The sequence below is a fragment of the Garra rufa genome, chromosome 3 (assembly GCF_049309525.1).
Source record: "Garra rufa chromosome 3, GarRuf1.0, whole genome shotgun sequence".
Lineage (NCBI taxonomy): Eukaryota > Metazoa > Chordata > Actinopteri > Cypriniformes > Cyprinidae > Garra > Garra rufa.
This window is the reverse complement of record NC_133363.1, coordinates 28514758-28535660: the sequence shown is the minus strand read 5'-3', so window position 1 is coordinate 28535660 and position 20903 is coordinate 28514758. Positions and strand designations below refer to the sequence as shown.

General features: G+C 26.1%; 1 protein-coding gene across 1 annotated transcript in view; it reads right to left on the bottom strand.

Moving 5' to 3' along the window:
- Positions 1-20903, bottom strand: part of LOC141331535 (uncharacterized) — a 55044-nt gene that overhangs the window by 2035 nt on the left and 32106 nt on the right. The window contains exons 11-15 of the mRNA XM_073836590.1: positions 11656-11752; positions 11440-11520; positions 11146-11216; positions 6119-6302; positions 197-273 (exon numbers count right to left, since the gene is read on the bottom strand). Coding sequence (XP_073692691.1) covers positions 197-273; positions 6119-6302; positions 11146-11216; positions 11440-11520; positions 11656-11752 — 510 coding nt within the window. The remainder of the gene's footprint in view (positions 1-196; positions 274-6118; positions 6303-11145; positions 11217-11439; positions 11521-11655; positions 11753-20903) is intronic.

The window sequence follows — 20903 nt, the reverse complement described above, 5'->3', positions numbered from 1 at the left end:
ATATATATATATATATATATATATATATATATATTTATTTATTTATTTATTTTATTTATATTTAATTTATTTTATTTTTTATTGTTTTTTATAAAATATATACATTTAGCACTGATTTTCCTCCTCTCTAAGAGCCATCAGAACAGACGTGTGACCAATTTTGTGATGGTAAAAAGTGGCAGTAGAAAGCGTTTACCTTGCAGGATGAAGCCAGCAGGGATCCGTCTTCCTTCCAGGCCAAACCCTGCAGTTGATCCGCATGCTGCTCCAGTACTGCAAACAGAAACACACACGTCACAACACACAAATCAACAGTCAAGCTAAATTAAACTCTCTGACATGATATCAGTGAGGAAACACACACAGAAAAGCAGGACAGTGCTGGGAATCTGAGCACAACACACACGTGTGTACAGTTATGTTAGAAGACACTGGTGATGCAAACCAATGCACTGGGTAAGCTTATGTGAAATTAGACATTAAAAACAAATTAGAAATATTACCTTGGCAACTAAGTGAACTAAAATAATTTGAAGTACTAAATTACTTAAACTAAACTAAAAATAAGACTGAAATTACAAAAATGAAATAGTAAAAATAAAAAAAGCACAAAATGTCTAAAACTTAAACTCTAAAAAGAAAACTGAATATATAATAAATAACTGGATCTCTGAGAATCTGAGATCTCTGAATGAGCTTTTGTTTAATATAGAAATAATATATTAAAAAATAAATGTAAAAATATATTTAAAATAACAAATAAAAATGAAATGTAAAAAATGTATTTATGTATTTAATACATTTCAATTAATACAAATATTTTAAGAAATAAACAATTATATACAACATAATAGTATTTAAATAATACTGAGCAATTTTAACCATCGTTTAATAGTTATAATCATAACTATGGCTACTATAGTTAACTTAAACTAAAACCATTTGTTTATGAAAAAAAAGAAAAAGAAAAAGCAAGCAATAAAAAAAAATTAATTGTTTACTGAAAATAAAATAAAATTTAAAATTTGATTTAATAAATTAAAAAAAAAAAATTTAATTTAATTTAAAAAGTCAAGTTAAAAAAATAAGATTAAATGAATTTTAAAAAATAAATAAATAATTAATATACATTAAAAAACGAAATAAAATAAAATAAGTTGAAGTACTATATTACTAAAAAATCTAACTAAAATAAAACTGAAATTAAAAAGAAAACTGAATATATAATAAATAAAAGCTTATTCAAAATGGTAATTAACACTATAATAGTATACAAATAATAAAAACAAATCCAGTTATTTAATACAGAAATAATATATTAAAAAATAAATGTAAAAAATATATTTAAAATAACAAAAAATAATTAAAAAATGTATTTGAAATTATAATAAAACAAATATATTAATAAAAGTATTTTAAGAAATAAATTAATTAATTATATACAACATAATAGTATTTAAATAATACTAAAATAACACAGATTATAACCATAGTTTAATAGTTATAATCCATAACTATAAGCAAAATAATTTGAATGTCAACTATTTGCCAATGCAACATCTCAGATTCTCAGAGATCCAGTTATTTAATATATAAACTATATATATAAAAAAAATCCACCTAAAATTAAAACCATTCACCACAAAAACAAAAAAAGAAAAGAAAGACAGACAGAAAGTTCAACATTTAAAAATGTAAATGTTGACTTAAAATATATAAATATAAATAATATAATATAAATATCAAAAATTACTAAAATAAATTAGAATATTTCACGAAATAAAACTAATTATTTTAAATAACACTAAAATAACAGATTTTAACCATAGTTTAATAGTTTCTTTTAGATTCATCTGTTTTGCCATAACTGAGCAAAATATAGAAAAAATAATTAAATTAAATAATACTAAAAAAAGAAAAAGAAAAAGCAACAAAAAAGAAATTACTGAAAATAAAATAAAATAATAATCAGATTAAATTAAATTCAAAAAGTCAAGTTAAAAAAATAATAAATTAATAACAAAATAAAATAAGAAATTATAATACAATTAATTAATTACTAAACATTTAAATTAATAAACTAAATATTTTAAGAAATAAAAATAATTAATTAATTACAATATATTATATATATATATATGTGACCCTGGACCACAAAACCAGTCTTAAGTCGCTGGGGTTTATTTGTAGCAATAGCCAAAAATACATTGCATGGGTCAAAATTATTGATTTTTCTTTTATGCCAAAAATCATTAAGAAATTAAGTAAAGATCATGTTCCATGAAGATTTTTTGTAAAATTCCTACTGTAAACATATCAAAATGTAATTTTTGATTTGTAATATGCATTGTTAAGAACTTAATTTGGACAACTTTAAAGGTGATTTTCTCAGTCTTTTTTATTTTTTTGCATCCTCAGATTTCTGATTTCAAATAGTTGTATCTCGGTCAAATATTGTCCTATCCTAACAAACCAAACATCAATAGAAAGCTTATTTATTGAGCTTTCATATGATGTATAAATCTCAGTTTTGTCAAAATTAACCTTATGACTGGTTTTGTGGTCCAGGGTCACATATATATATAATATATAAATAATACTAAAATAACACAGATTTTAACCATAGTGTAGTATAGCCACTATAGTTAACTAAAACTAAAGCTTAAAAAATAAAGGAAGAAAAAAGAAATTAAAATGAAAATAAAATGTAAAAAAAATAATAATAATAATAAAATAAATTAAAATTATTAAAAACAAACATATATTTTAGCAATTTGCCAATGTAACATTTCTCATGTTCTCAGAGATCCAGTAATGTGGCACGGGATTGGTTTTGTGTGAAGGGACAGAATGAGCCACGGCTAACTGGGACTCAAGCGCATGAGAGCAGATGAAGGCAGACAGTGACGTGAGATGAGAGATGAGAGACGTGAGGCTGAGCAGCAATAGCAGCCCTCATGGGGCTCCGGGGACACGCAGCTCAAAGCTCTGAGGGGCTCCTGAGCTCAAACATTTACCTCAGCCGCTCCGCACTTAGACCCCAGAGGACCCAACAAACGCAGCCCTGGAGACCACCAGAGGCTTGCAGATCAAACCAAACACACGGAGACAAAACAAACAAAAAACACACAGCAGAGACAAAAAAAAGACGCAGACAAAACACTCATGAATTGCCTTATTCAGATGACAATTACAACTCATGAATCACTGGACAAGACCATCTGAACATTTAGCTTCAAATTCCAACTGGATTAAATATTAAAAAAATAAATAAAGGTAAAATAAAACATAAATAAATAAAAGTACATTTTTACAAATAAGTAAATAAATGTTACAATTTAAAAATGTAAAATAAAAATTAATAAAATAAATAAATAATAAATTAAAATAAAGAAAGTTTAAAAAATACATTTAAAATAAAATGTTTAAATAACAAAATTAAATATACATAAAATAATAAAATAAATACAGAAATTAAGTACAATTTAAAATTACAATAAAATAAAGTACATTAGCAATAAATACATACAAATTAAAATAACTTTAATTAATTAAATAAATTAAAGTTTTACAAAAAATAATTAGAAATGAATTTCCGATTTAAATTCAAATTGTATTAATTATGAATAAAATAAATGTAATAATGGTTACAATTTAAAAATGTAAAAAAGAGTTAAATTATAAAAAATAAATGTTTTAAATCAAACAAATAGTTTTAAAATACATTTAAAATAAATAATAAATATACATAAAAATACATTTAAAATGAATAAATTAATAATCGAAAGTACATTTTAAAAATACATTAGTTTTGAAAATATTTTAATTAATAAATAATTAAAATAAATAAATACAATTTAATTTTCCATTTCAATTCCAATTTTTTTATGAAATAAAATTATTATAAATAATAATTAAATCTAAAATAAAAATAAATAAAATGTTACAAATTAAAAATCTAAAAAAAATGTTTTTAATAAATTAAAATAAATAAATAGTTTTAAAAATGTATAATTTAATTAATTAAAATAAAAAGCTAATTTTGCAAATAAATGAAATCTTAGTTAATTAAAATAAGTAATTTTTTTTTACAAATAAATAAAAACTAATTAATTGCCACTTTTTACCACAATTCCAATTTTATGAATTATAAATAAAATAAATGTTACGAATTAAAATGTAAAAAAGAAAATAAATAAAATAATTAAAAATAAATGAAAATAAAGAAACAAATTGTTTTAAAATTTAAAATAACAATAATAAATATACATAAAGAAAAACATTTAAAATAAATTAATAAATCAAATTCACAATAAATAAAGGCATATTTAAATAAATAAATATGGTTTATAAATAAAAAAAATAAAAATACATGAATGCATTTTACATAACCAAACAAATAGAAATTGACCCAGAAATGGTCTCGCAAGCTCATGAAAAACAATTAGCATCTGAATAGGACTCAAGTGTACAGTCGTGGCCAAAAGTTTTGAGAATGACACAAATATTAGTTTGTTTTTTTTGCTGCTAAACTGCTTTTAGATCTTTGTTTCAGTTGTTTCTGTGATGTACTGAAATATAATTACAAGCACTTCATACGTTTCAAAGGCTTTTGTCGACAATTACATGACATTTATGCAAAGAGTCAGTATTTGCAGTGTTGGCTCTTCTTTTCAGGACCTCTGCAATTCAACTGGGCATGCTCTCAATCAACTTCTGGGCCAAATCCTGACTGATAGCAACCCATTCTTTCATAATCACTCCTTGGAGTTTGTCAGAATTAGTGGGTTTTTGTTTGTCCACCCGCCTCTTGAGGATTGACCACAAGTTCTCAATGGGATTAAGATCTGGGGAGTTTCCAGGCCATGGACCCAAAATATCAACGTTTTGGTCCCCGAGCCACTTAGTTATCACTTTTGCCTCATGGCACGGTGCTCCATCGTGCTGGAAAATGCATTGTTCTTCACCAAACTGTTGTTGGATTGTTGGAAGAAGTTGCTGTTGGAGGGTGTTTTGGTACCATTCTTTATTCATGGCTGTGTTTTTGGGCAAAATTGTGAGTGAGCCCACTCCCTTGGATGAGAAGCAACCCCACACATGAATGGTCTCAGGATGCTTTACTGTCGGCATGACACAGGACTGATGGTAGCGCTCACCTTTTCTTCTCCGGACAAGCCTTTTTCCAGATGCCCCAAACAATCGGAAAGAGGCTTCATCTGAGAATATGACTTTGCCCCAGTCCTCAGCAGTCCATTCGCCATACTTTTTGCAGAAGATCAATCTGTCCCTGATGTTTTTTTTTTGGAGAGAAGTGGCTTCTTTGCTGCCCTTCTTGACACCAGGCCATCTTCCAAAAGTCTTGGCCTCACTGTGTGTGCAGATGCGCTCACACCTGCCTGCTGCCATCCCTGAGCAAGCTCTGCACTGGTGGCACTCCGATCCCGCAGCTGAATCCTCTTTAGGAGACCATCCTGGCGCTCGCTGGACTTTCTTGGACGCCCTGAAGCCTTCTTAACAAGAACTGAACCTCTTTCCTTGAAGTTCTTGATGATCCTATAAATTGTTGATTTAGGTGCAATCTTAGTAGCCACAATATCCTTGCCTGTGGATCCATTTTTATGCAACGCAATGATGGCTGCATGCGTTTCTTTGCAGGTCACCATGGTTAACAATGGAAGAACAATGATTTCAAGCATCACCCTCCTTTTAACATGTCAAATCTGCCATTCTAACCCAATCAGCCTGATATAATGATCTCCAGCCTTGTGCTCGTCGACATTCTCACCTGAGTTAACAAGACTATTACTGAAATGATCTCAGCAGGTCCTTTAATGACAGCAATGAAATGCAGTGGAAAGTTTTTTCGGGATTAAGTTAATTTTCATGGCAAAGAAGGACTATGCAATTCATCTGATCACTCTTCATAACATTCTGGAGTATATGCAAATTGCTAAAATAAAAACTTAAGCAGCAACTTTTCCAATTTCCAATATTTATGTAATTCTCAAAACTTTTGGCCACGACTGTACACCTAAAGTCACATAATTGAAGACGAGACTTAATCTGGTATGTAACAGCAGTGATGGCTGTAGGGATGAATGCATTGGTCTGTGTTTACCTGTCAGGGCGGCGTCTCGTGTGACGTCCCACACCTGAATGCCTTTCGCAGACGCCACGGCGAGCAGACCTGAGGCCGAGGGGTGGAAGAGAACGATCTCCAGTCGCCCGTCTGCGGGGCTCAGAGTCACCTCAGGGTTACTGGGCTGATCCTGATCCGGATCACACACACGCCACAGCTTCACCTGAATCAACACAGACAGACAAACATGTTACTAAACACTGTACTGTGGCAGATCTTCAATAAATATACTAAATCTTCTAAATTATAAAATCATTTCTATACAGCCTTTATAAAAGCCCTAAACCCAACTGTTTCATAAAATACAGCACACAGTACATTTTTACTGTCTGAAATTAATTTACCTTCTGCTGACGTATTCAAAGCCACACTACAAATAATAAATATGTATAAACCAATAATATTACAGCCTATTTTTAAAGATCCAATTAAAATAAATAAAATCAAGCCCCACCTATAATGATGATTTCACTAAATATTGTTTAATTCAAAAATACATCACATTATTAATAATAAATAATGAAATAAAAAAAACATTATTTTGCTTCTTGTATCATTCAAAAACTCAACACATTACAAAAACTGACATTTTAATAAATAAATAAATACAATTATTTATCATTCAGAAACACAACATTACAAAAATTTTAGATTTAATAAATAAACAAAATATTTTTTCATTCAGAAATTCATCATATTACAAAACTTGATGCTTTATTAAATAAATACAATTATTTAACTTTTTGTAAAATTTAGAAATTCATCTTGTTACAAAAATTGATGTTTTAATAAATAAATGCAATTATTTTCCTTATTGTATCACTTACAATATAAAAATGTAAAATAATTAAATAAAATAATAAAAAATAAAGAAACAAATAGTTTGAAAAAAAAAGTAAAATGACAGTAATAAATACATAATGCGTTTGACATTAAAAAAAAGTAATAATTACATAGATAAACAAATTAATACACAAATTAATTACCAATTTCAGTTTTATTAATTATAAATAAAAATAAATAAAAAGTAAAAAATGTAAAATGTAAAAAAGTAAAAAATAAATACAAAAAATACAAATAAATGAAAATAAAGAAATAAAGTTTTAAAATGAATTTTATGAACATAAATAAAAATACATTTAAAATAAATTAATTTAAAGTAAATTAATAACTACAAGTAAACTTTTAAACATACATTAAAATTTATAAAAATACATTAGAAATAAATACACTTTATAAATAAATACAAATAAAAAAATAAAATAAAATAAAATAAAATAAATTGAATTAAATTATTTTATGTATTGCATCATTTTAAACCATTTACAAAAATTTAAGTGGTAACACTTTACAATAAGGTTCCTTACTTAGTTAACATTAGTTGACCACATTAGTTAACATGAACTAATAATGAACTGCACTTGTACAGCATTTATTAAGCTTTGTTAATGTTAATTTCAACATTTACTAATACATTATTAAAATCGTGTTAACATTAGTTAATGCAGTGTGAACTAACATGAACAAACAATGAGCAACTGTATTTTCGTTAACTAACATTAATGAAGATTAGTAAATACAGTAACAAATGTATTGCTCATGGTTAGTTCATGTTAGTTAGTACATTAACTAATGTTTAATTAATGAACCTTATTGTAAAGTGTTACCATTTAAGTTTTAATAAAATTATTAATTATAAATTAAAAAATGTTACAAATAAAAAAAATAATAATAATAATTAAAAATGAAAATAAAAAATAGTTTTAAAATACATTAAAAACAACAATACAATTTTTGCAATTAATTAATTAAAATAAATACAAAATTAATTTTACAAATAAATTAATACACATTAACTACCCATTTCAATTCCAATTGCATTAATTACAAATAAAAATAAATGTTACTAATTAAAAATGTAAAAAGAAAATAAAAATAATAATAAAAATCAAATGAAAGAAACCAAGAGTTTTAAAATTAATTTAAAATAACAATAATAAATACACATAAAAATACATTTAAAATAAATAAAATGAATTAATAATCAAAAGTAAATCTTAAAAATACATTCAAATAAATAAACAAATAAACATTGCTTATAGATAAATAAAAATACATTCATGCATTTTACATAACCAAACAAATAGAAATTGACCCAGAAATAAGCACAATTATTTTAGCTGTTGTATCATTCAGAAATACATCTCTTTACAAAACTTTTAACAAAGTTTTAATAAATAAAAAATAAAAAAAATATTTAACTTTTTTGTATCATTCAGAAATTCATGACATTACAGAAACCAAAATTTTTATAATAAATAAATGAAATAATTTTACTTATTGTTTCAAAAATACACATCAGAATTTTGTTTTAATTTTAATAAATAATAAGAAACAAAGAGGAAGAGAGCAAGGAGAAGAACAGGCCAAGAATAATAATTAATACATAAAATTGTACTTACTGTGTCCTTCAGAAATTCATCACATTACAAAAACAAAAGTTGTAAAATACAGTATAAAAATATAAAAAAAAAAGAAAAGAAGAAAGGAACAAGAAAAAGAAAGAAAGCAAGCATGGGATGTTTAAGTATAAGTAGTTTTCATTTTTCAGGAATTTGAATGCATTTTCTGATGTCAGAAGTGGCTAATAGCAACTTATAGCAGTTCATTTGAAGTAGTAATGAATGTTTGCATGGTATTTTGTCAGAAGCTGTGGTGTTCCTCTGGGAAGCGTGTGTCAGGGTGTCTCCTGTGTGAACTGACTGCTAAAGCAGAGCTCACTGAGAGAGAGCAGCGCTGGAGCAGATGTCAGGTGGAGGCCAGATGTGCTGCTGGAAGATGAAGGCATGTGTTTGTCTCTTCATTCTGCTCAGCTTTCAAATATGAGAAAGGAAAACCTGACCTGACAGACAGCAGCATCTGCCAGCCTCCTCAACATCTGCACAGCCTCATACAGCTGATAACAACACTATTTATAGATGCTCATATAAGCATATCTCCAGATCAACAGATCAGCAGATGTCATTAATAAATACATGCTGCTCTCTGCTGACGGCCAGCGATGCACATTCTTAAGGAATGAACCAAGAACAAATATCTGAATGAAAAAAAGCCTTAGAAATCAAACTGACCTCTACTAAATGAACATTTATAGAAATACACACAATTCTATTGATTTAAATAATTTAAAATACATTTAAATAAATTGATTTTAAATAAATAATTAACTAAATAGAAATTTATATTTTTATTAAACAGTTTATTTAAACTAGAATTTAAACAGAAATCAAAATAAAATATAAATGTAAAATATAAAAAAAAAATTAAAAAATACAATTGCATTGATTTAATTTAAAAGACATTTTAAAATACACTTAAATAAATAAAACATTTCCATTTCAAATAAATAAAAATACAATAAATTAATAACTAAATAAAAATTAATTATATTAATTTGACTGATGTAAGTATAATTAAATTTGCCTTCAAAGCAAATCAATAAAAAAGAAGCAGTCCAAAGCATAATTTAAAAAATAGATTAAATATTTATTAAAACTTTGATAATAATAAAAACTGAAAAAATATCAATTTAACAAATATGAATAATGAAATACAATTCTATTGATTGTATTAATTTAAATACATTTAAAATAAATTAAAATAAACACACTGATTACAAATAGAAACAATAACAACTAAATAGAAATTAATTCTACTGATTTAATTATACATACATTTATTTAAAAGAAAAATAGTTTTAAAACTACTAATGTATTTATTAAACCTAGAAAATTAAAATTAAAATATAAACTTAATATCTCATTTATCTAATTTTTTAAAACAATATTAATTTAACTGATTTAATTATAAGTAAATTGCTTTAAAGCAAATAAATTAAAGAAACAAATAGCTTTTAAATAATTCTAAAAATATATTACATTTATTTATTAAACATAAAAAATAAATAAAAAATATAAACCTAAGTCAAATTTTTAAACAAATAAAATGTATTTAATTGACTTAATCATAAGTAAATTTTGTTAAAGCAAATAAAGAAAGAAATAGTTTTAAAATAATTCTAAAAATTAGATTAAAATTATTTATTGCTAATTGCAAATTAGCAAATGTTAATACTAATTATTAATAGATTTAAATTGTTTATTATTTATTATTTATTACAACTAGAAAAAAAATACCTAAAATAAAAAATAATGTGAATTTTAAAACAAAAACATAAATACAGTTCTATTGATTTAATTAATTTAAAATGCCCTTTAAAAATAAAATTAATTAATTTCAAATAAATAAATAAACGGAAATTCCATTAGCTTAATTAATTTAATTATACGAAAATCTTTAAAACAAATAAATAAAAAGAAAAACCGTTTTAAAATAATTTAAAAAATAGATTAAATGTATTTGTTTATTAAAACTAGAAAAATGAAAACAAAAATATACCTTTAAAAATAGCTCATTTTTAAAACAAAAACAATTTTATTGATGTAATTCATAAATATAATACATTTCAAATAAATAAATTAAATTAATTATATTACTTTAATAATAAATCAATTGTTTTAAAACAAATTAAAAAGTAACAATTTTAAAATAATAAAAAAAAACATTAAATCAAATAATTTATTTATTAATTAGAAATTAAAAATAAAAACATAGATTAAATTTTTTTTTTTTAAATTGTAAACAAATTTAAAATGTAAAAACAAACAAAAATGATTTAATAAATTAATCAAAAAACATTTCTAGTTGTCTTTTTTTTCCTCCATAGAAGATTAGAAAATGCAAGGTAATGTCCTTACATAATGTATGACATCCTTGTGCTACTATACATCCTTCAGTTCCTAATTTTATTATGAAAGTGGCATCAAATTTCAGATACAGCCGTCCCTAAACATGGTTGTTAATGTCACTCAGAGTCTCTCCTTCTATTGAAGCACTCAGTTTTTGCTCAGAATAATCTAAAGTGGACCAGGTTTACTGTGACTCACCGTCTCATCAGCCGAGCAGGTCGCCAGCAGATAGTCGTCAAACGGAGAGAAGTCCAGGTCGGTCAAAAGGTCTGAGATGAGAAAATCAGAAAAAGAGAATTAGGACAAACTCATATAGGTCGCATGCATTGGGTTTATTTTTAGTGAACTGCGAGTCCGTGACATTTGCCTGCCGCAGCGGGAAGCAGCAGCATTAAGGCTGTGCCTTTTAACTTCATCAACATCAATTTTTGCTCCAAATGAAGTTAAATGAGCCGAGCGTGTTAGCTGGACGTGCAACTGTTAATATCTCACCAGCATGGCATGAAATCTGGGTCACGGTCCACTTCCCGTCAGACGCGGCGTTCACAGAAGACAGGCCGACCATCCCGCCTCCTTCAGAGACAAAACAAACACGGTTACATCCAAAAGCACTGCTTACAAAACTCGAACCAGACTGGTTCTCCTGGTGTTTATCTGGTCTGGTGTGTGTTTAGTGTGTGAATGTTATCAGAGGTGCTCCGTTCATACCAGCCTGATCTGTGTTGAAGGCCACAAGACTGCAGCTGGATTTGATGTGGTTGCCCTGAGAAGAGAACGAACCTCCTCGAACATTTGCAATCCAGCCCTGTACAGAAAAACAGGAGTCTTGGTAAATCAAGTGGAATCTTAAAATGAAGACAAATCTTGCATTTAGTTCTGGAGGAACAACTGGAGATGATGAGAAATGTTCAATTTGCCTTCATTACAACATGTGTCATCTCTAAACATCCCACTTAAGTTACTAAACAATAAAATCATACAAATTTTAAAATAAAAATGAACTAAAAATGAAAAACTATAAAATGATAAAATTAGGCCATTTTAAAATACAAACCTACTAAACAAACAAACAAACATAAACATTAAAATAAATAATTTTAAAAGAAAAACATACTAATAAAAGTCATAAAAATGTAAACGTAAAATACCTAATAAAAAAAGGGGGGAAAAAAACACCAAAAATGAAAAAAAAAAATATTACAAAACAGTAAAATTTGGCCATTTAAAAAAAAACAAACTAGTGGTGGGCCGTTATCGGCGTTAACGTGCTGCGTTAACGTGAGACTTTTATCGGGCGATTAAAAAAATATCGCCGTTAATCTATTCTCAAAATTGGGTTGGGAGCTGGGTCTAAACTACGCAAGCTATGATGACTTTCACCTTGATAGTTTGATAGAAATGCCACGTAAATTCGTCGTTTTTTGGTTTCATAAATCAAATATGATCTGTCACTTAATTCAAATCGCGATATGGACTAGTGTCTGTGAAAACTGAAATGCAAAAAGACCGTTTTAATATGAATCCGGTATGTTCCGTTTGCCTAGCTGTATGTATGAAATTCATACTATGAATGGTGGAGACGCGCTTTTACTACACGCATACTGAAACACACGGTGCTCCCGGTAATTTTTGGCATTTGCATCTCACATGAACAGATAAACTCAATCTCCAAAACTGCTGTGAGTGTCACTTATGCCGTTTCATTTGAGAAAACTCGCATCATGTCATACTGTATACACAGAAACTTCACGGCAACCTGTCAAAATAAAAGTACGGTCGGTGTAACATGTTTAGTCATTATTTGGGTAGCACACATATTCTGAATGCCTTCAGCAGAATTCAAATTAGCCATTTTAATCTAGATTAATCTAGATTAAAAAAATTAATCTATGCCCACCCCTAAAAAAACACAACGTTTAAAATAAATAATTTTAAAAGAAAAAGAAAAACATAATTAAAAAAATAAAATCGTAACATGTAAAATTTAAATACCTAATTTTAAATAAAAAATAAAGATTACAAAATAAATTACATAATTGTAAAATTAAGTAAATTTAAAATATAAAAATGTAAACTTATTAAAAATGAATGTAAATAATTGTAAAAAATAATAATAATAAATAAAAACTTTAAGTTACCAATAATTAAAATCATAAAAAGAAAGTTTAAATAAAATCATCAATTAACTTCTGTAATTTTTTAACTAAATATAAAAACACAAAAAAAATTATCATAAAATTATCAAATTAAAATAGCTTTTTTTTTTTATAAAAATGAACTAAAGAAATGAAGAATGAAGAAAATGACAAAATGGTAAAATTAGGACTTTTTTAAATAAAAACCAAAAAAATAATAATAATAAAAATTTAAATAAATCATAAAAAAATACAAAAAATAAAATCATACAAATGTAAAATTAAAATATCTAATTTTAAATTATAAAAAAATTTAAAATTACTAAATAAATTACATAATTGTAAAATTAAGTAACTAAATATAAAAATATAAACTTAAAAGTTAATGTAAATAATTGTAAAAAAATAAAATAAAAAAAATAGCTACATAAAAAATAATGAAAAAAGTTGAACTAAAATCATCAATTAAAATCTGTCATTTTTAAAATAAAAACTAAAATAAAAATTAGAATAACGAATTTTGAAATAAATATACTAAAAAGTAATAAAAATGTAAAGTAAATAAATAATAAATAAAAAACAAAATAAGTTTTTTTAAATAAACCTACTAAAATTATATTAATTATTAAATTATTAAATTATAAATTATTATTAAATAATGAAAAAAATTAAAAATTACAAAACTGTAAAATTAGGTGATTTTAAAATTAAAACTTACTGATAAATAAAAATGTAAAAATATAAAATTAAAATAAGCCATTTTAATAATACAAACATAAAAATGTTAAAATAAAATAAGTAAATTTAAAGTAAAAACTACAAAATAAAAAAGAAAAATTCATAAATTTAAAATAAATGTAAAAATAAAAACAATGTATTTTTAAAATAAACTTACTAATACTTTGAATTGTAAAATGGTACATTAAAACTGACTAAAAATAAAAGCATAAATATAAAACTAAAATAATGAAAAATAAAAAATAAAAGCATAATGTAAAATAAAAAAATTAAATAATGTAGAATAAAATTAGTCATTTTTTTTTAAAAAATTCAAATATAATACTAAAAATAGAGCATGAATTAAACAGTAAATAACTATTAAAATATTAAAAAAGTGAACTTCAAATTTGAACAAATGCTGTATTAGTATATAAATGAGACAGCAGCACTGAGACAGTCTTGAGATGTTGACAGAAGAGCACACTGATTACTGAAGTGAGTCAAACCAGCTGATGCCTCTCAACTGAACATCTGACATCATCACAAACAGGAAAGAGGAAACGGATAGAAACACAGCACTTTCTCTCGCCAACAGTGCAAAACACTCACACACACACAGAGACGAGGCCTTTCAGAAACAGCAGCACACACACTTGAGGAAAATGCAGAAGAGCAGCTGAGCGGTTTCAAATCCTTCCAGAATGTCAACAAGAAACAACACGCAGAGAAAGAATGTGTTTGAGCAACTGCTGTACAATAACCATCACAATCTACACAATCTGGACCTGACAGAAGACAGTCTGGGACTAAGACATACACACAAGCGCATGCTCTGGATTGAGCTCTGGTGCTGCATTACAGAGAATCACACTCACACTGCATTACAAGACAACATATCAATAAAAAATGAAAATAAGACTTTCTAGCTTCTTACAAGCACAGAGAATATGCATTTGAAACCCTAAACCTGAAATCCAGACCCAAACCATCCAAAAGCAGTTCTAACAAAGAACACAGAGCAAACTGGTTTCACCTGCTGAATGATCTAAAAACAAGTCCAACAAAAGTCAAAAGTTTTTCAAGTAAAAACTACTTCAAATTAAAATAAAAATATACTAAAAATTAAAAATTAGGTAATTTAAAAAATAAAAAAGTACTGAAAATTAACATTTTAAAATCTAAAATGACAAAAAAAAAACAAATAAAACAAATAAAAACATAAAATAAGTAATTTTAAAATAAACTTACTAGAAATCTAAATCGTAAAATGTTAAAATTAAAATAAGTAAATATAAAGTAAAAACTTTACTAAAAATGTTTATAATAAAAAAAGAATATTTAAAAATATTTTTTAATATGAAAACAATAAAATTAGTATTTTAAAATAAACTTACTAAAAATCAAAATCATAAAATGTTAAAATTAGTAAATTTAAGGTAAAAACTTAAATACAATTAGTATTTTAAAATAAACGTACTAATAATCTGAATCATACAATCTGTAATTTTGTAAATTAAAATTAACTAAAAAATTAAAATCATAAATAAAACTAAAATAATGAAAATATAACAAAAAAATAATCATAAAAATGTATTTTAAAAAAGTTTTCTTTTAAATTTAAAGACACTAAAAATGAAAAATTACAAAACTGTAAAAATTAGATCATTTTAAAATAAAAACCTACTAAAAAATTTAATTACAAAAACATAAAAATACACATTTAAAAGTAAAATCATCATAAAATGTAAACTTAAAATGACTAATTTTAAATAAAAAATAAATAAATGTAAAAATTGTCATTTTAAAATTAAAACTTACTAAAAATTAAAGTTGCAAAAATGTAAAATAAAATAAACCATTTTAAAATAAAAAAGTACTAAAAAGTCTAATTAATGAACAAGAACATTTAAACAAAATGATAAATTAAAATAAACCATTTTAAAATAAAAGGTACTAAAAAATTAAATAATAAAAATGGAAAATTAAAATAAGTAAAATAAAAAATAGAACTATTAAAAATTACAAAATTAATTTTATTAAACATTTTTAAAACAAACTTATAATAATCTGAATCATAAAATGTTAAACTAAAAATCTGTAATTTTGTAAATTAAAACTTCATATCATAAATCATAAATATAAAACTAAAATAATGCAAATAACAAAAAAGAAAGCATAATGCAAAATTTAAAAAATACTAGGTTAAATTAGATTAAATCTAAAATGAATAATGCAGAAATAAAATAATTATTAAAAAATAAAATTTTTAAAATATAACTAACAATAAAGCAAAAATAGTAAATAACTCATTTTAACTTTTTTTGCTACAATAAAATTACACAAAAAATTAAAAACTACAAAATGTTAAAATAAAAACTTACTAAACATTAAAATGTTTAAAACATAAAATTACCAACAAATAAATAAAAAACAAATAAAAACAAAAATAAGCCATTTTAACATAAACTTACAAATAATTCTGAATCATAAATGTTAAATTAAAAACTCACAAAAAAATTTAAATCATAAATATAAAACTAAAATAATGGAAAAAAAATAAAGCATAATGTAAAATTTAAATAATTACTACTTTTAAGTCTCTTCTGCATTTATTTGAATATAAAAATGCCATACAAACTGTAAAATTGTGAAATATTACAGCGGTTTTCTATTTGACTACATTTTAAAATCTAATTTATTCCTGTGATGCAAAGCTGAATTTTCAGCATCATTACACCAGTCTTCAGTGTCACATGATCCTTCGGAAATCATTCAAATATGCCGATTCATTATTATTATCAATGTTGAAAACAATGCTGATTCACATTTTCGTGAAAACCACATTCTTTGATGGATAGAAAGATCAAAAGAACAGCTTTATTTGAAACTAAAATATTTCATAACATTATAAATGCCTTTACCATCACTTTTGGTCCTTTTAACGCGTCCTTGCTCAATAAAAACTGTCCATCCTGACCTGATCTCACCTTACGCTTGCGACAGCATCGCTCAGCGTTTTTCATCCAGACACTCAGCTAAACTTGTGTCACCATTTTACCACAAACTGACATTTAATGCCACCGGATTTGTGCTGTGAAACTCGTCTGTCAATCTTTAACAGTGTGTTACAGTCCAGTCATGTGACCGACACAATGTGTTTCTCCAAGATAGAATAAAGACATCTGGTTTTGCAAAAATGACAACAGTGAAATAATATACTGTATGCTCAATGAGATCCAAATCCCTGCCACAGGCGCTTTCAACCTAACACCGTAACACCAATCCATTGAACTGCTCAGCCTTAAAATGACAGTTCACAGTCCCCATCTTGCATAAATTGATATTTGGTCTATATCTGTATATGAACACACTCCTACATGTGTCTTTAGGGCAGCTGTATGCGTACATGAAGACAAACACATGCGATCACGTAAAGCTCAGGTATGTGAAGCATTCACACCGAACACCTGTGAACCTCAGGCTGATATTTAACAACACCACATATGACGACAAGAAACCAGATCTGAGCCTGTTTGTCTCTGTAAAAACCAGAATGAAGTCAAATCATTGTACTGTATCACTGCAGAGCACTCCATCTGATTTGAATATGCAAAGTTGTAGCTCTATCTCTGAAAAACTACGCGGTCTGGTGAAAAAGAGCAAACGTAACAAACTAATGTGCAGAAGAACACTATTAAATCAATTAATTATTATTTAAACCAAACGGGAAATATTCTAATTTACTGTCAAGCAATTAAAACAATAAATAATGAAACAAATTCAAAATGAAAATGCACCGTTTGTATTGGAATGTCGAAAATTTGTCATGGGATTTGACAAAAGCACATTAAAAAAAAAAAATATATATATATATATATATATATATATATATATATATATATATATATATATATATATATATATACACATACATACAAATGTCAAAAGCACATAATAATTAAAACAAAAATAAAATAATGCAATATTTAATAATAATATTATGCAAAATTTAAATATTCTGATTTATTGTCAAACTATTAAAACAATAAATAATTAAACAAATTAATAATTTAAATGCACCATTTGTCTTGGAATAACTTGATAAATAAATAAGAATTATTGCTCAATTTGAATTTTAAAAACAAAAAGGACAAAAGGACATAAAATTATTAAAACTTAAACTAAAATAAATACAAATTAAGACTAAATAAATAAGTATTAAAAACGATATATATAAAAATGTCAAAAGCACAAAATAATTAAAACTAAAATAAAGTAATACAAATCAAGGCTACATATAAATATTGTAAAAATTTGTAATTTAATCTGAAAATTCAAACAGTAAAAAAAAATGAGAAATGCACACTGGAAAATTAAATCAATTAATAATTATATAAACCAAAAGTTAAATATTCTGATTTAGTGTCAAACAATTAAAACAATAAATGATTAACCAAATAATAATTAAAAGGCACCATTTGTCTTGGAATTGAAAATTTGTCATAGGATATTGCATTCTTGTAAAAAATAAATGTAAATTATTGCTAAACATAAATGTTCAAAACACAAAAAAGACAAAAGCACTAGGGCTGCAACTAACGATTATTTTAATAATCGATTAATCTGTCGATTATTTTTTCGATTAATCGATGAATCGGATAAAAAAAACAAGGGATTTACAACCCTTTATTCAAAAACAGAACTAAAATCTTTAGAAAGTGCACGAACATGTTGCTCCTTGAACTGTTATAATAATAAAATAAAAATGGACTAACACAAAAAACATACACATGTATGCTTTACATCTGCCAAATATATAGACTAAATAAACTAAAATTACTATCCGTCAAGACAGTGGATTGCTGTGGTGTACATGCTGCATTTCCCATCAAGAAGCCTCTCAAATTAAATTCCTCAGTGCGCATTAAAAAAGTCATGTGACTTTGCACGCTGGAACGGGATAACTTGACTAACTTTCTGCTACATTCATTCTGCCATGGCGGTGTTTAGTGTCCTGCCATCAGCAGCGACCAGCTGGAAGAGTTCCGCATTCAAATGCACGCAAAACTGGCCTCAAAAGCCCCAGCAAAAGTAATTACCATGAATGTGTCAAGGCAAAAATTAAGAAAATATTCGAATTACTTATTAATAAACTAGTATTTTCTGATTCAGTGTTGCAAAGATGAAATTAACGATCCTGCCATCTGCTCATTAATGCCTAATGCATCTTTATGGATTAGCTAATGAAAGAGTTTTGTTTTCGATTTTAATTATTTCGTTTTATAGTAAAATAATAATTTAAAGCTTTCTATAGATATTGTGTTTGTGAGGCAATTACCTGGGTTTCGGTTAATTATTGTGAAGCCTCCTGTTTAAACCAAAGATATCAAGCATATTCTGTTTGTTTTCTTTAAGAGCACATTTTGTTGATACTGTTAGTACACACAAACTAAGGTAAACCCTTTACAGTTCCGGCCCGGGTGGTAAATTACTCTTACCTTTATGAGCAAAAAAGAAATTCCACATTGCACTGGCGTCTCCATGTCCTGCAAAGCGCGCTTCTCTCCGCACAAACTTTGGAATTATCTTGATTGAATGATTAAACTAATATTGTGATATGTTTTAAGTTTTTTATATCAATGGATTTTAATTTAAATCGCGATGAATTAAGCAGGCTTTTGATAGCAACCGCTGTTTGCTAGGTCATAACTTTAAAAAACAAAAACTTGAATTTAACAAACAAAAAGTGTTCCAAATATATCTCTAAATTAACTTTATAAACTAAAGGAACGAAAATAAATGTAATCACTTTGCTATTAAAAACAGCAGCTGTGTAATGAGGAAGAGAAAGAGAAAAAAAGACAGTCGGACTGGAAATTCAGTCGGCCAAAAACTGATGAGCTATCGGACATTTTTACAAGGAATGTTTGTTTAATAGCCTATTTAATACTCTTAGGCTACTTTCTTAATTAAATATATTATTTCTTTGATTTATTTTAGCGTTTTTAGGCTGCTTGTTCGCTGACTGAAGTGTAGGCTATATATAAAAAAACAACGTGCCACCGTCACAGCCCTATTCAAAACTGAGACGATTTCACCTCAGCAGAGCTCCTCTTTCTCCTTACGGTTGTGGTATGTTTTCGACACATTATACAGACAGACAGTGTTACAAAAACTATAGAAGTAGTTTTCTCCATCTCCACTATCCAACGACCCGTACAGCAGCTGTTTTGCGATCGAGCATTGGCTGCTGTGAAAGTACGCTAGCCAAAGTAGGCTTAAATATCAAACATGTTTGATATAAATCGGGGCAGCATATATATATAATGTAGAAACGGTGCTTTATGCTCAAATGTTCCAGTTTTGCGCATAAGTTAAATTCGCATTTTTGGATGGAAACACAGCTTATGAGGTGCCGAACTCTGCTGGCATCAGTGTGGGAGAGAGACCGAATGTGTCCACTCCGCTCTGCGCTCAATTTTTTTATATATATATATAATAACAACCAAATGTCTCTGCGTCGCGCGACACAACGAATCGATTATGAAATTCGTTGCCAACGCTTTTAGTAATCGATTTTTATCGATTTTATCGATTCGTTGTTGCAGCCCTAAAAAGCACATAAAATTACTAACGTTTTAACTAATAAAATTAGGCTAAATAAGTATTAAAAACCATCCTTAAAAATGTAAAAAGCACAAAATTATTAAAACTAAAATAAAATTAAAATAGTACAAAGTAAGGCTAAATATAAATATTTTAGAAAAGTAAAAATGATAAAAGCAAAAGAAAATAAATGAATAATAATATAAAGCAAAATTTTAATATTTCAATTTACTGTCAAACAATTAAAACAATTAAAAATAAACAAAATAATAATTTAAATGCACCATTTGTCTTGAAATTACTAAAAATGATCAAGGGATAAAGCATTCTTAAAAAAAATAAATTAATAGCACATATTAATAGCAAATTAATAACAATATTATTGTTAAATATGAATTTTAAAAACAAAAATTCCAAAAGCACATAAAATTATAAACATTACACTAAAATAAATATAAATAAAGCGTAAAAAACAATATATAAAAATGCCAAAAG